Source organism: Suricata suricatta, chromosome 5 (genome assembly GCF_006229205.1).
Source record: "Suricata suricatta isolate VVHF042 chromosome 5, meerkat_22Aug2017_6uvM2_HiC, whole genome shotgun sequence".
NCBI classification, from domain to species: Eukaryota; Metazoa; Chordata; class Mammalia; order Carnivora; family Herpestidae; genus Suricata; species Suricata suricatta.
The window spans coordinates 128,470,871-128,484,085 of NC_043704.1; the positions used below are offsets into that span (position 1 = coordinate 128,470,871).

Below are 13,215 nucleotides of genomic sequence, written 5' to 3' on the forward strand. Positions count from 1 at the left end.
TGACAGATTCTTTGGTATGGAAAAGTTTCCTGAACATAGATTGGTGGAAGACTCATGCAATAATCTTTTTCAATAATGATTGATGTAGGTGACTTAGATGCTTATCGTATGGGGAAGGAAGGTCTCTTTAGCATTCAAATATAAGGCAATGTTTTTAGCATAGCAAAGGCAAGAGTTAGGCTATTGACCCCTGCTCACAAAGAACTGTTTTCTCGGGTGGAAGAAAAACAGGTTTCTCAGGAAATGTAATATTTGCTCCCATAAACACAAAAGAAGAGATTGCTATAATTTCCTTCACAAGGAACAGTTCAGAAATGGCTTCCAGCATTGAGGGGCTAGCAGTTATTAGGAAAATGTCGTTTATTACCATTTAGGAAAACGTCAGTCATGAGACCCTTCAAATGTGTATCTATATTAGTCATCTGTTACTGAATCATATTGGGAAATGTTGTGGCTTAAGACAACAGTGAACTCTTATTATTTAACAGTCTGTGGATCAGGAATTAAGGAATTGCTTAGCTGGATGGCTCTGGCTCCAGAGGATTTCTTAGGATGTTTTAGTCCAGATGTCAGCAAGGGCTGCAGTCAAATGAAGGCTTGATTAGGGCTAGGGAATTTGCTTTCCAGGTGGCTCAACTTGGTGCTGTTGTCAGAAGCCTCAATTTTATGTCTCATAGATCTCTCCATAAAGTTGCTTGAGTGTCCTTACAAGATGGTGGCCAGCTTCCTTCAGAGTGAGTGATCCAAGAGAAAGCAAGATGGAATCTATGTCTTGTGACCTAGTCACAGAAGTCATATGCCACCATTTCAACACTATTTTATTGGTTACATGGCTACCCCTTAGGCAATGCGAGAGGTACCTGCACAAGACAGGAATTCCAGAGTGAGGATCATTAGAGGCCATCTTGGAGGCTGCCCAGAACACTTTCCTTTCAAGCCTGACGTACTCATTCTCACACTTTGGGTACCACCAGCACAAAAACATCTCAAACTCCCAGAACCTACATGCTGTGTCCTGCATCTTTCATGTTTGTGTTCTGCAGGCCTGCATGATCTTGTTATCTCTCTTCTTTGCCTGATGAAAAATTTCCCAGCTTTACTGAGGTATAATTAACAAAAACTGTATATATTTAAGGTGATGTTTTGATAAACTTAAACATTGTGAAATGATTACTACAGTCAGCCTAATTAACATGTCTATCACTTGGTTATCATTTTTCGTGTGTGGTAAGAACACTTAAGATCTATTTTCTTGCCAGATTTCAGGTATATAGTAAGACAGTATTCTAACTAGAGTCACTATGTTGTACATTAGAACTTCAGAACTTAGTAGACCTGTAGAACTAAAACAACTTTTTCTAGTGTTTATTTTTGAGAGAGAGAGAGAGAGACAGACAGACATAGCATGAATGGGGGAGGGGCAGAGAGAGGGACACACACACACACACACACACACACACACACACACACACACACAATCTGAAACAGGCTCCAGGCTCTGAGCTGCCAGCAGAGCCTGACACAAGACTCAAATTCACAAACCAAACCACAAAATCATGACCTGAGTTGAAGTCAGATGCTCAACTGACTGAGCCACTCAAGTGCCCTAGACATTATAACTTTTGACCAACATCTGACAACCCAACCCTGGCCCTGGCAACCACCATTCTATTCTCTGCTTTTATGAGCTTCACATTTTTAGATTCCACATATAAGTGAGATCATGCAGTATCTGTCTTTCTGGCTTATTTCAGTTAGTATAGTGTCCTCCAGGTTGATCCATGTTGTAGAAAATGGCAGGATTTCCTTCTTTTTTTTTTTTTTTTAAGGCTGAATAATATTGCATTGTGTATATTCATAAATATGTCATTTCCTTTACCTATGCATGTGTCAACAGACATTTGGGTGGTTTCCATTGCCTGTTGAATGTATATCATTCAAAATTGTGTGTCTACATGCCTGGTATGGGATGGGAACTCAACACGTGTTGATGTAAAATCCAAAGAAGAATGAGACCATATCTTCAGATGAAGTGGTCTTGGTAGGCTCCCCGCTCCTGCGCAGTGTTGTCTGGAAGCATGCTGAAAGCCAGGAAAGACGGCTCATGGTTCACCGTTTTGAAAAAGAGTATCCACCTTTTTTCTGAGAAACCACTAAATCATTTCATTATCAGCAAACTTTACCCAGATTTGTAAATATCAATGCCAAAAAGAAGGAAGCCCAAAGACTTGATAATAAGGTGTTAAGGGATAGAGAGAGATGTTATTGGTTAGCTTACCACCATAATAATGCAGCATAATAAACATAAAACCTGAGTAGGGCATATAGCAATGAACATTTGCTTCTCACTCAAGAGTTTGCAGATTGTCTGGAGTGGTTCTGCCTTATTTTTCACTGGCTAGGGTGACTCTACGGGATGACTGGGGTGGTTCCACTCTTGGTCCGTCATCCTTCCCCTGTGATTGGTGGGCTGTCTGGTGAGGGCAGAGGCACAAGAGAACATAATGGACTTCACCTGCATGCTTCCTGTTCCTAGCCATCACTCAGCCAAAACAAGTTCCATGGCCAAACTCAGAGTCAAGGGGTAGGGAATCTACTCTCCCCACCCCCCTGAAGGAGTGGGAAGACCTAGGACATTATAAGGGAACAGTCAGGGGTCCAGGAAGGGATGAATTGGAACCAAAAGTTCAAAAGTTCAACCTTTCAGAGCAAGAAAAAGTCACAATATTTTAGAAAGAAAAAAATTTCTAGCAGTGGAAGATTGTCTCCCAATCTAAACTTATAAATCTACTTTGAAAATATTCCGATTGGAGTGAAGATTTCAAGTGATTCTGATATCCCTAATGAATACATTATTTTATAATGCATGTTTGTTGGACTAGATTTCAGATTTTCCTCACAAGTTAGGGCAGAACTGAGCTTCCTAAGGGTACTGGTGATGCTGCTTGCTTTGGGGCCACACAGAGCAGGGGAATGAAACGTGAGGCGTGTGGCTGTATCGTGTAGACTCAGAGCTGGCTTCCGTAGAGCTGCTGCCTTCATGGCCCTATTAGCTCTTAGCTGTCAGTGAATTTCTAGTCAAGAGCGGGCTGAAAATGGCTAATGTAGAATTTTGGGATGTGTTTGTGTGGTAGCATAGAAGCTTGGAAGCCTGAGGAAGCCTTCAGCAAAGAATCTCCAATGATGGGATATCAAGCAGCCTGACAATAAAGCTGATGATTCCTCCTCCAAAGTTAAGGGCATCTTCCAGATTGAAGGCATTTCCACACATCATGCTGAACCTCATTGAGAATTTCATGTGATTCCACTTACTACATTATCTTACTCATTCTCTACAGCAGTCTTCAGACATAGGAAAAGATTCAGAAAATGACTTGGCCTAGACTACACAGTAAGCGGGAAGAGTGCATCTAGAACCCAAGTCATCTGGTATTAAGTTCTCTTTGTCTCCTTATGCAGATTGTGGCAGAAGCATCTTAAAACACTCTTCATCCTGTGTCTGACCCCTCCTCCTCCACTGTCTCCCGCCCCTCCACCAAACCCCTTCTCTGCCTCATTTTTCATTTTTTGCCTCTTTATCATCTTGGTGTCCTGGTCCCATCTTCTGATGCATTAGCTAGTGATCACATTGTCATGAAAGAGGAGTGGGGTGTTTCCCCCCCCAGAGCTACTGTTTAATTTGTCGGTTTCCTGTATCCTGAGCCCACGGTGACGGCTGGCCTTTATAACAGACCTAGAGCTTCTGCTCCGTCCTCAGCCTCAAATACATTAAATAATTAACTCCCATCACTCTCCTGTGTGTGCCTTATCTCCGCATCATCCAAAATAGCTGATGGCATTTCCTGTGCATCAATAGAAAGCAGAAAGGTCAATTGGTGTTCATGAAATAGGGACATATATCTTACAAAGCAGCAAGGTATCTGGGTCCCTCTATTCTCTCATACCTGTGACTTTCATAACAAACACTTTGTGAATTCTTGAATCTTCTGCCAGTTTCCACCTGCCATCTTGCAGTTTAGTTAGTGGTTAATACCAATCTGGGAGTCGCCCCAAATCCTGATGGAGTCTGGCTGAAGGAGAAAGTACTTCCCTATAATAATAATACAAAGGTATTTCCTTCTAATCACCTTAAATCCTGTACCACTGCTCTCACTCTCAGTGAGCCAAATGAAAAGTGAATCTGAACGAGTTTCTTTTATACAAGGCATGGAGCTATGATCCGAGATGGCTCACCCCCCCTCCCCCTCCCGCCAGCTTTCCCTTTTTGAAAGCTTGGTATAATGGACAGCATAAATCTCAGGAGGATAAGATGTTTTCAGTCTGGACTTGTCTTTCTAAATATGGTAGGGGGCCAAGATACATCACCCCCCAAATAAGCCGTTTTGGCACGGGAATTATTTTGAGCTGAAAGCAGTGAGAAATAGCAGATGCGGGAAGAGCCTTGTGCCTCCCCCTTCCTCCCTCGGTCCATGCGTTTCCCAGGAGCGAAGTGCCCTCCCTGAACTGGAAACGTGAACGTTTGACTTCATCTTTGCCAGTTCTGATGCCTTTTATTCCTTCTGTTGTCTGACTGCTGATGCTAGGACTTCCAGCACTGTGTTAAACAACAGTGGTGAGTGTGGACACCCCTGTCATGTTCCTGATCTCCAGGGAAAGCTCTCAGTTTTTCCCCATTGAGGATGATATTAGCTGTGGGCTTTTCATAAATGGCTTTTATGATGTTTAAGTAAGTTCCTTCTATCCCGACTTTGAGGGTTTTTATTAAGAAAGGATGTTGTATTTTGTCAAATGCTTTTTCTGCATCTATCGACAGGATCATATGGTTTATATTTTCCCTTTTGTTAATGTGATGTATCACATTGATGGATTTGTGAATATTGAACCAGCCCTATAACCCAGGAATGAATCCCACTTGATCAGGATGGATAATTCTTTTTATATGCTGTTGGATTCGATTTGCTTGTATCTTGAGTAGTTTTACATCTGTATTCATTAAGGATATTGGTCTGTAGTTCTCCTTTTTTTGTTGGGTCTCTGTCTGGTTTGGGAATCAAAGTGATGCTTGCTTCGTAGAATGAGTCCAGAAGTCTTCCTTCTATTTGTTTTTTGGAATAGGTTGAGAAGGATGGGTAATAACTCTGCTTTAAATCCTAACAACATGTTCTTAAACCCAGGCTACTGTTCCCTGGGCACATTCATCTGTGAGAGATGGAGAGGCTACTTGAAATCCAGCTATTTTTTATTCTGACCCAACAGTTCACACAGTATTGTTCTATCATTATGAAAACCATGAGTAAAAAGATGCAGACTTTTATTAAGTCCTATAAGTTGCTACTATCATCTCTCTCTTCCAGATCCACATGACATCAGGTTGGTCATAAAAGGACATGGGAGTCTCGAGGAGCTCTTCCCGGGGTGAGTCACTATTAGCATGATGGCAACGCTCTGGGTTTCCCAGGGCAAACCTGACCTTCAGCGTTCTGTGCTCGCAACGGTCACAGGTTCTGGCTTTGGGCTTGAACAACATGCTCAAGTTCAGAATTCTGCAAAGTCTCAGATTCCACCTCTAGGAAGGAGCCCGCATTTGAGGCCTGTTTTTCCTGCCCTAGACATGGGCTGTGAGATCAGTAACATGACTGTCACCTGCCAGCCAGGACAACTGCCTGGCATGCAGGGGTGGGATGGGCACGGTCAGCTTTGGGAAGAGGCAGAGGAAGGATCTGTGTGGGTCTCAACACGTCTCCACAGTGTAAAGGAGTCGAAGGGACACAGAAGGGTCATGTCCACAAGCCCTTGAGCATGGCAGAGGTTCACTTAGGTGCCCCGTGGCTCATTCGGCTGCTGGGCAGAGGTGGGAATGAGACGTAGAGCACAGTGACATGCTCCCTTGTCCTTGAACTGACCCCATCAGGTTCCCCGAGGCCTAGATAGTTGCACTTTGACCTTTCTCTTCCCAATGGCTGCCTCTTCAGAGTACTCAGTGTGGAGCATCTGAAGTGTTTGGGTCCTTTCTCCCGGTCCTCACACCACTTTCAGGGATGTTAGTGAGATGAATTAGCCCCAACTAGAGCAGGCCAGAGTACTGCTCCAAATAAAGGCAGGAGATGCAACGCGAAGAAGGGTCTCATGCCAGGAGTACTTGATGTCACCTGGCAGTTTGTGAGAAGTGCAAATTCTGTCTCCATCCATGCCTATTGAATCAGAAACGTTGGAGATGGGCCCTATCATCTGTGTGTTAACAAGCCCTCCTGGTGATCCTGATGCTCAGATTTGACAAACACTGACTAGTCTAGAAGGCACTGCATCGTGTGGGGGGCACAGCACATGCATCGTGGTTAGGAGCACGGGGGCTGGAATCGGAGACCTGGGGTGACAGCTCTGGTAACTGAGTAAATAAGCACAAAAGAGGGGATAATCTCTCCTCTCTCCCCATCTCTCCCATCTGTGAAAAGATTCACTGATGTAAGGCCCTTTGAGTTGTAAGCTCAGAGCACAGCGCCAGCACGTGACAGACACCAAATAAGTCCAATGTTAGCTGCTCTGGGGGATAATTATTATATAGATGTGTTACATTCATCAGTGTACTTCTAGACAAGGACAAGATAAAATAGGTGATTTATTTTATAACCATGGAAAACATTTTTTAAGAATAAAAACCTCCAATACTCCATGGATGAGCTTGGAGAATAAATCACAGGAGAGAATTGCTTTTTGGATTTTTAGTCTGGGTCTTTAATATATACACATCTTGCTTGTTAGCCAGGGAAGGGCAAAAGTGGACCTCAAACAGGTCACCTGTGGCAAATATTTGTGACTTCTGGTCAGCTCCATGTATCGGAGGCCAGTGTTCAGTGACTTCAGGAGCCAGCTGGCCACAGAGCACAGCGACTCAAGGCAGACAGGCCCTCAGCCTGTCCTCCAAGTGGAAATGGTAAAGAGGAGATGGGTTCTCCATCACGGTGGTCCAACCCTGTGGGAGTCCTGAGGGCACGAGTGCGGAATGCTGTTCAGGAGGCCACACTGGGTCCACAGGCTTACCTCAGTGTAGACCAAACCCCGACTGGCCCAGGGCTCTGGGTGTGGACAGGTATGTTTACTACTCCCTCCTCTTGGTAACGAATCGAAAGTAAAGACGGTAGTCCCACTACATACTCATTTCCCATAACGGGGTTCAGCTATGTGTTGAACGGATCTGTCCCCTTGATCTTGCTCGCTTTTGGCAGTTGTTGGTGTGGGTTCTGGAGTGTGGGCCCTTTGCCCATTGTGATCAGCAACTGCTCCTCAAAGTACAGGAGCTGGTCAACTTCAAAACAGTCACTGACACGAGGCACCACTTTTTCTAGAGCTGCCTGGATCTCGGCCTCGCTGGCATTCTGGTGCCTTGCTCTCTTGAGGTAGTTGTAGACCTCCTCAAACACTTCTGCTCCCAGCTTCTGCATGGCTGACCTGCCACATACGTTAGGAGAGGTAGAGAAGAGTTAGGCAGTTGAACAGCCCGCAAGAAATGTCTTTCTAAATCATTAATTACACAAATCACATTGTAGCTCTGAGATTAGAAATAAGGGTGTGTGTGGGGGCGGGGGGAGATGCAATGGCTCTACTGTGAACATTCAGTGGTGATCAAGAGACACTTCCTGAATGTCTATTATGCACCAGGCGCCTGCTAGGAGCTGTGAATATGGCATTAGACAAGTTAGGTAAATTACTGCCTTCAGAGGGCTTCCCTTCTAGGATAGAGAATAAGCAGAGAAATTAGAAAATACACATGCAGTAAAATGTCAGGCAGCGCTATGTGCACTGAAGAACAATAAAGCCAAGTCAGAGGGAGAGAGACAGACAGACAAGGGGCTGGCTGGTCTTATGGGGGGAGGGGTCATTTGAGCAGAGACCTACATGAAGTGAGGCCAATACCGGGGGGCGGGGAGAGAACTGGGGCCTTGAGGCTAAAATACATTGGAGAAATATAGAGAAGGCCAGTGTGGCTAGTCAGGAGCATGAGGGGGAAGAGGATAGTGGGATATGAAGTCAGAAATAATACTAATGAGAGCAATACAATTAAAACGAGGAGGAAGAGGCAAAGAAAGGGGAGGCGCTTTTCTATGCACTTAACATTTAAAACAGCTCTGGAAGGAGGCATTTTTAGACTACCACTCCCCCCCTTTTTTTTTCTAAAAAATTTTTAATGTTTATTTTTGAAGGAGAGAGAGACTGTGAGCAGGGAAGAAGCAGAGAGGGAGACACAGAATCAGAAGCAGGCTCCAGGTTCTGAGCTGTCAGCACAGAGCCTGACACGCGGCTCAAACCCACGAACTATGAGATCATGCCTTGAGCCGAAGTCGGATGCTCAACTGACTAAGCCAGCTAGGTGCCCCCTTTTTTTCCCTTTACAGATGGAGAAAATGGGGCTTAAAGGGGTGAGGGCATTTGGCCAAATTCCCACTAAGACCCACGTTGGTATTTCTGTGCTCACCTCCAGCCCCTGTCCTTATGTGGCTACAATCTGAGCGTCGTCATAATCATATTGTTACACCTGCTATGTTTATTTTGCCTGTATTTCCCTCCACCTCCAGCTAGGGGCACCGACTAAAGACCTGTGAGTAAAACTAGGCCCAGGACATAGTTTTTTTTGATCATCAGTATGCTTTACTTTCTTCTGATTTATTATTTTTTAGCATTTTAGTGTGGAAGTCTAGGCCTGGCGTGTGCTCCGCGCTCTCCATTTCGTTACTGTGCTGCTCCCACCATCCTCACGTCATTTTAGAGCAGGCCACTTCTCCTATTTCACCGACCCGCCTGACTCCAGGGCATTCGAGTTTTATGAATTTTGCTCTATGGTTCAAAACTGTCATTCTTAATGCCTCCATACTGTCGCACCGAATTTATGTGCTGACTTCTCCCTAGTCATTCTTCCACCAAGTGTTTAGTGTTTTTCACTATAACACTGAGTGAACATCCTTAGGATCCAAGCTTTTTCATCCAGGGGAATATGTTCTGGCATCAGATTTCTGAGTGAGGCTACATGAGTGTGTTCCCTCTGAAGATCACATGGGCATCTGTGATTTCTACACTTCTCTGTATATACATCGAGTTGGGTTCAAGGATTTATAAAGTTTGTGAGAATGGAATACTAGATGATATAAATATTCTTATGACTTTAACCTTAAGAAATGCTTCTTTATTCTTCATTTCAGTGGATTTGGTGAAAAGAAAGATCAGAGTTGTTGGGGTTTTTTCCCCCAGAATTTTTAAAGCCCTACTGCTACAAAGCGCTGATGGTAATGCTGACAATAACACTGAAGCCATGAACCACAGGCTCTGATTCATTTTATAAGCTGTTCCTGTTCACTATTCAGCACTGAAGTCTCTAGAACACAAGCATCCAGGTGAGGTCTGTGGCAGGCAGAAAGAAGAGTAAGTAATTTATCTTGCTCTAGTTTACAGGCCTGAAATTATAATGTTAAGATACATACATTTTAAATTTTAACTCACTTTTAAATGGTACTTTAGAGCATGCAAAATATTTTTACATTCATTATCTCAAATGATCCTTGTGAACAAGGCAAGTTATTGAACATCTGTCTCTATTTGATGTATGAGAATAAGTAGGCTGACTTTTGCAAACTCACACAGCTAGTGGCTGATGGGGCTTAAACTCAAACGCAGGTCCTGGAACTCCAAGTGCTGGGGAATTCTTCTGCCTGGAGAGGATCAGGACCCATCCCAAGATGCTTCACATTCCTAGTCACCTCAGTCATCCCAAGAAACCCAAGCCTGCCTTTTGCTGACATTTAGCAAACCCTGTCACTCCCCTGTGCACGGATGACTTCGGCAACCTGCCCTCTTTCTCCCACAGCCTACTCCTGTCTCTCTGACTTTGGATGGTCTCATACCCAGTGATCATTTTCTTTACCCTCCTCAGTTGCCCACCCCCATAATCATACTCTCGACCTCCTCGGCACCAGTAACCCCACCTCCTCTGGAATCGGTTTCAAGCCTTACGCTCCACAACCATCCCTTTATCCTCTCCCACCATACTCACTTCAGTGCTTCTTCCACCTCCTGGGCACCTGCAGGCCTTCAGCCTATCGCCTATCACCCCTTTGACTCTTCCTTACAGCTTTGCCAGAGGAGTTTGACACAGGAAGTTAAATCTAGACATCTGCTTACTTATGCCTACACGCCAACAAAAGAACATTCCAGGAGAGAAACATCCGGTTCTCCCAACGGGTCCCATTTAAATAATAACTGATCACAATTCAAAATGGCACTTGGCACTGCCCATGGTCGACTATACTTCTCTGGTATGCTTCTTTCCCACGGCTCAAAATGAACTATTTCATACCTTCTTCTATATTCTACAACGTACTAAGTCCCACCCTCCTCCTCAGCTGATGATTTTACCTAATATTTCACTGGGAAAACAGAAACAAGTAGAGATTCCCCATCTTCTCAGTGCCCAAATTACCCAAATTACCTGCATCTTTCACCACTTACTCGGCTTCCCTCTGTCCCTTGTGAAGGGGCCATCCATGCTCCTATAGAAGACAGTCTTCTCCCTGAGTGCATTGGATCGCAGCCTCTGTCACATCCCAGTGACCTTCCCTCCAGCAGCTGTCTTCCTTATTCCCTTCCTCCTCTATTTCTCTGTCTGCTGGAGCATACATAGCAGGACAGATATGCTCAAGTGCCCGCTTTTCAATAAGAAGCTCTTGACCCCCACATTCCGTCAGCGCACCTGTCTCCTGATCTATCACTTTGACCTCCATTGCTTAGCAAAGCCTCCTGGAAGAGTTATGTGTGGCTACTGTTGCTACTTTCTGGCTGCAAACTGTCTTTCAGTCTACCCCTCTGGGGCCTTGGTCCGCCTTCCTTTCATAAACTACTGCTGTAATGACCTCCATGTGGCTAATTCCCCTCGTCTCTTCTTTGTATGTATCTTGACATCTTGGAGCATTCAGCAGCTGACTACTCTCTTCTTCAGACCCTTCCTTCTGTTGCTTTTGGTGATCCTACCTTCACCAGGAGTTTTTCCTATCATGCTGTCTGTTGCTTTTTAGCTGCTTTGGCTGACTCTTCCTCCTCCTCCACATTTCAGAGTCTTTAATACCATTTATAGATTGAGGACTTTCTGTATGTCCACCCTGACCTTCACCTACAACTCGAGGCTTGTGAATCAATTGCCCACTTGGTACCACCTACTGGGTATCTAACAGGTGTTTCACTCGATGTCAAAATAGTGAAAAAAGAACTCTTAATTATAAATAAAATGCGATGAAAGTAGGGAAAATAAATCCCCCCCCCCCCCACGGAGGAGGAGAAGGCACCATCTCACTTGGGCCATAGCAGGTGGGGGGAAGCCAGGTGGCAGCCAACAGTGGAACTGCTGGCAACCCAGTCCCCGGAAACCACAACAACTAACAGTTTCTGAATGTTCTCTATGTGCCAGCATCTATTCTGAGCATCTCCTCAGATCATCCCATTAAATCCTATGGACATGATATTGTTATTTTCATTTTACACGTGGGGAAGTTGAGATGTAAGAGGGTATTGAATAACTTGCCCATGCCACACAGAATTTAAGTGATGGAGCTGGGACATGATTTCCAGTAATTTCACTCCAGGGCTCATGTCTCGTCACTGGATTCAGAGATACTGGAGTTGAATCTTGGCTCTGTCACTGACCATGTGCTCTTGGGCCACCTCTCTGAGCCTTGAATTTTCACATTTCAGTGGAGATTACACGCACGTACACGTGGACTCACACACCCCTTAGCATAGTGCCTGTCACCTAGCAGGTGCTTATTAGCCATTGTCTTATTATCACAAACCTTACTGCTGCTTTCCCAGTGGTGGATTTTATCTCAGTCCAATTTCAGTTTAACTACAAACTTCAAGTAGTTTTCTAGTTTTACCTCAGGTTAAGACACTATTTTAAATATTCTTTATCTTCTCTGACTAAATTTGGAAAAGAAGAAGACACAAGAAAGCCAGTGGCAGAGTGGAAGTAAAAAAAAAAAATCATAAAAACCTATTTTAGCAGAAAGCATTAAGATAACAGATTATTGTTCAGGCATAGTTTAAGGAAAGCTTGAAAATGATTTTATAGACTGTAAGAAATCCCTGAACATCAAATATGCAGGAATAGAAGGGTACGAATACATTTCCCCATTAGTACTGTGGTCCTAGGGGTCATTTAGCACTAACAAGCTCTCGGCTCCTTTGTTAAGGATGGATTTTGTACTCTCCCCTCCACAGCTAGTATTTCAAATGGCTGTCTCTGAATCTGGTGGGTAAAGACAGAAAAAATCTTTCTAGAGGCAGACAGCTGCACTGGTAATGCTTGGGGTGACATGTGGCACCCCTACCCCCAGGGGACATGTGACTTTCAGGCCCCTTTTTGTCAATGGTGCTTGGCCTTTCTGCTCTGTCCTCCTCGGCCAGTAGAATCTTACGTGCAACTGTCGGTTGGAGATGCTGTCGACGCTCACCTCTCCTGTGAGGATTATTTTGTTTGTGACTTAAGCACCCTCCGTTGTTCATAACCACTGAACATGTAGATGGATAAATACTAAAAACCAAAATCGGGCTCGTTTGTAAGAGATACCCATAAAATTCGGGGCATTGAAAGGTTAAGAGTAAACAAATACATTTACAAAAACATGTGCCAGACAAATAACCAAAAGAAATCCGGAGATAGCTATTTTATATTAACACGAGACAAAACGGATTTTAAGAAACCAAGCATTATTAGGTGCTGGGAGCTGTCTGAACTCACCGGGTGAGTGAAAATTCCTGAAGGTACGGCAAGTTTGCACGGTCTCTTGCCCCCAGCTTCCAAAATCTACCCTCTTGAAATTTTCATTTCTGCCTGGGCACCAAACCTTGGAGTGCTTTGCTGATTAGTGTCAGGAGCGGCCTGTCCCCCTGCCCTGTCCCTGAGGCATGATTGCACCTGGTCAGGGAAAAGATGAGTTTCTGGGAGCCGCTTCGGCCTCACTGGATGACACAGTCACAGCAGGGAAATGGCAAATGTTTGCACAGCTCCTGCCATGAAACGAAACTGGTATCTTCTACTATTGGCTCATATTGGGAATGGGACTGCTGTTATTGATTAGGCCTCACAATGTTCCAAATCAGACCGATATTTCCCACACAGATACCTCATGGGAAGAAGCATATTCCGACCTCTAAAAAGAAGAATTTAGACAAAGCACC

General features: G+C 44.4%; 1 protein-coding gene and 1 long non-coding RNA gene across 5 annotated transcripts in view; one reads left to right on the plus strand and one right to left on the minus strand.

Moving 5' to 3' along the window:
- LOC115292286 overlaps positions 1-13,215 on the plus strand; it is a 49,127-nt gene that overhangs the window by 5,588 nt on the left and 30,324 nt on the right. For all 3 annotated transcript variants that reach the window (XR_003908900.1, XR_003908901.1, XR_003908902.1), the window contains 2 exons: positions 5,355-5,415; positions 9,192-9,383. This is a non-coding gene — a long non-coding RNA (uncharacterized LOC115292286). The remainder of the gene's footprint in view (positions 1-5,354; positions 5,416-9,191; positions 9,384-13,215) is intronic.
- The window catches only part of NEK11 (NIMA related kinase 11), a 220,879-nt gene continuing 214,368 nt past the window's right edge, over positions 6,705-13,215 (minus strand). For both annotated transcript variants that reach the window (XM_029940296.1, XM_029940297.1), the window contains one exon: positions 6,705-7,446. In XM_029940296.1, coding sequence (XP_029796156.1) covers positions 7,176-7,446 — 271 coding nt within the window. In that variant the 3' untranslated portion in view covers positions 6,705-7,175. The remainder of the gene's footprint in view (positions 7,447-13,215) is intronic.